This window comes from Camelus dromedarius, chromosome X, assembly GCF_036321535.1.
Source record: "Camelus dromedarius isolate mCamDro1 chromosome X, mCamDro1.pat, whole genome shotgun sequence".
Classification (NCBI taxonomy): domain Eukaryota; kingdom Metazoa; phylum Chordata; class Mammalia; order Artiodactyla; family Camelidae; genus Camelus; species Camelus dromedarius.
Genome location: NC_087472.1, coordinates 31301250 through 31304697, shown reverse-complemented (window position 1 = coordinate 31304697; position 3448 = coordinate 31301250). Strand labels below are relative to the sequence as shown.

The following is a 3448-nucleotide window of genomic DNA, read 5'->3' as shown; positions in this document are numbered from 1 at the left end:
CCGATACTGAAATCCCCATGGTTAAATGCAACTCGTTGAAAGAAAATCTTCAGGCACGCTATCACACCTCCTTCTCCCTCAGTGGCTGCTGCTAGTGCAGATTGCGGCTGCCGCTGGCCGCATAAAACGCTCCCAGCATCCGTGCAAAATTGCAGTTCAGTCAAGACTTTGGCTTGAAAAGTGAAAAGTTATAGGCTGCAGAAAAATAGAATCAGATAATTATAAATTAGGTAGCAGAGAAATTTCCAAAGGTATGGCGCTTGAGTCACCCAGTGATTCTAGAAAATTTGCTTTATCTCTCTTGGCGGTGTGTTTGGGTCCTATTATTTTATGTATTGAATGGCATTGAGATTTGAAGTATGTTGAAGGAGTGTGAATGGGCAAGTTTGATTTTTATATCTGCTACCGAACTTTCTCTGTCCCTATTTCACACATTAAAAATCCTGGATGATACTGCTACATCCACGGGGAAGAATGACAACCTAAAAAGGCAAATTAAATTGTTAGGGAGATAACTTTGGCAGTAAAGATCCCTAAAAAGGCTGACCTAGAGATATAAGTAATAGAAATGACCATTTAGGAAGGGAGGACGTGCAGTATGGTTAAGAAAAATCACGGGTTTCCATGGAACACATGGCTCTACAGACGTACACTCAAGTGGAGTTGATAAGGTTCATAATGTTTCCCTCAGGGAAGAAACGCTTTACACATGGACAGAGTGGCACTGGTCGACAAACCAGAGTGGCTATGACTCCTCAGCGCTACAGGTCTTGTCCTGCCAAGTGAGTGGCTCTGAAAAGAGCCTTTGGTTTGCGATGCTCAGGTGGTCCTGAGGCAGCTCATTCGCACATGGTGTACCTGATGACAGCCTTGGTGCCCTCGTACATGGCGTACTCGCCGATCTCCCCGGGCAGCAGCTGGAACACCGAGGTCTGGATCTCTCTGGAGGTGACGGTGAGGCTCTTGTTAGAGCGGGCCAGGCGCGCGGCCTCGCTGGCGATGCGCTCGAAGATGTCCTTAACGATCGAATCCATGACGCTCACAGCCTCCTGCGAGAGGCTCAGGCCTGTGTGCACCCGCTTCAGCACCCTGCGGAAGTAAGTGGCGAAACTGGCGAAGTCGTCTGCTGGGCGGCGGCGGCGATGGCTTATGGGTGTCTTCAGCTTGGGCGTCTTCTGCTTTGGCGTCTTCTGCTCTGGGCTCTTGCACTCGGATTCTTTGGGCTCCTCGGTGTCAACGATCTCCTCCGAAGTGTGGGAGGACCACGGCTCAGCCATGTCTGAGTGTCTCGCCTTCCCCACAGCTCGGAAGGAAGGGCAACGGCAGCTGCGAGGACCGGTTTATAAAGCCTGCCTTGCCTGACGTCACGGCCAATCTGCAGATCTGATTGGATAGGATGCGGGGCAGGGAGCCCTGTCTCTAAGGCAGGCCATGTCACATGTCCTTGGATGCCCCGCGGCTTGGCCGCACATCAACCAATCCGAGTGGCAATCTGGTGACCTTTAAACTTTCCGTGACCCACACCTGAAAAGCTTTGTAACCCGCAAGGTCCTGTCGGAAAAGGTCATCCGTTCCTCTGAGCTGCTTTATGCCTGCCAGTTATCCGTGAGAACTTTGCAGAGAGGTCAAACCCACGTCTCCTACGCGGACGGAAAATCACTTTGATCTCCCTGAGAGGGTCTGACCTCCGCAGCCCAAGTGCGTGACGCCTCAGAATGACTGGCCCCCTGGGGGCCATTTGACTTGCACCCAGAACCTTCTCTCTCGGCGACTGAGTGCGCGGCGGTGTCTTGAGGAGGAGCTGCCCGACTCGGTGAGCGGAGGGCGCCTCAAAATCGTAGACACGACTGACCAGCTCTTACCTGCAATTCTTATCAAAACCTTCAGTGAATCAGAAGAAAGAGAATGGCAAAACCGCGTTCTCCACAGACGGAACCCTACAAAAGTGGGATACCTGTACAGAAATATTAAAAATATTTAGTATTTGCCAAATTTTTAATCGTTTTGTAAACATTCCCTACGTTCCCCCCAAATACCACACGTAGTTGATTCGTTGAAAAAACTATGAGCTCTCAGATGAAAGGAGCTATTTTTGTAATTCCTTAGAAACCTTTAGAGTGAGAGGAAAATAATCAATTAAAAGGAACTTTTTAAAAAATTAAAAATATATTCCTTTCAAAAATCAGTAAGAATTCAAGCAAAACACATCTTTAACGTCTTTATAGAGAAATAAATTACAGATATTGAACCAAAGAGGACTTAGGAATAACTGAAGAACTAGAAGTCTTCAATGAGCTATGATCCTAATGCTCATGCTCCCAAGTGTCCTGTGGGACCTTCAAGAAATGAACGGTTAATTCTACCTCTAATAAGGTAGCTCCCGTCATGAAAGGAAAGATTCTGTTTTTTATTACTAGAAACTATTATATGAAGACAAAACCATGGAAGAAAGTTTGCAACAGGGAATTATTTGGACTGTGATGACGATGATAATGTGAACCCTAACGTTTTCGGAGGACGCCCTTGTGATTACAAATTCTTAAGCAGATATTTTCCCTCACCCAAAATCAAGGACGTGGAGTAGAATTCTTTGGGGATGGGAGGGGCATCTGCCTTTTCCATTAAGAAATGTCCTGTTTTTCATTAACGGTGCATTCATTCTAGTAACTACATTTATTAAAGGTCTCAGTGGACTACTAATTTCTGTCACTTTTCACGCATAGCTGAGCGTTTTAATTAATATATATGAATACTTTTGTCAAGTTATTTTTCATGTTTTAAATGGAAAATGTTCTCATTTTCTTTTCCATTTATTGAGCAAATTAGAAGGGCAAGTGACCCTTTAAACTACTCTGCAACCTAAGAGACAACTGACCCTCATACTGGTGCCCTGGAGGTACCCCTCCATGGGTGTGTCCAGCAGGACAGGCAGACTTTTTACTTGTCGGCTCAGAACTCTCAAGCAGCAAGGCAGAAGTTACGTGTCCTCTTAAGGATTAGTTCTGTAATGGACATAACGTCACTTCTCCCATACTCCACTGATCAAAGACATTACAGGTCTACCAGAGTCAAAAAGAGGGGAAAACAGACAGGACTTTTCCGTTGGAGAAGCGTCCAGGAACAAGCAGCCTTTGTGAAGTCAATGAAAGGCATCATACAACACATGCTTCTCGAGATGCTGCTGGGTGCTACACACATGATATATCCGTAGCACAAAGTCCTGGTATCCTTGCACCACAGTGTTAATCTAAGGAATACTTTCCCACTTTATTCACTGCTATATGGGTGACCGCAGGCATGCAGTGAATCCCTATAATCCAGGGCAGAGTTTTCACTCTAGTGGCATGAGTTTTCTGACCATTGTAGGCATTCCCTCCCACCCCTGGGCCCCTGGACATAGAGACACCGACATACAGATGGACAGAAAGGAGAATGTATCAAATGAGTA

The 3448-nt window shown here is 46.2% G+C and overlaps 1 protein-coding gene across 1 annotated transcript; it reads right to left on the bottom strand.

Moving 5' to 3' along the window:
* Positions 1 to 839: 839 nt before the first annotated feature.
* Positions 840 to 1277, bottom strand: LOC135320251 (late histone H2B.L4-like). Its single transcript, XM_064483174.1, has one exon. It carries the CDS (start codon positions 1275 to 1277, stop codon positions 840 to 842), a length of 438 nt encoding a protein of 145 aa, XP_064339244.1.
* Between the last annotated feature and the right edge of the window lie 2171 nt (positions 1278 to 3448).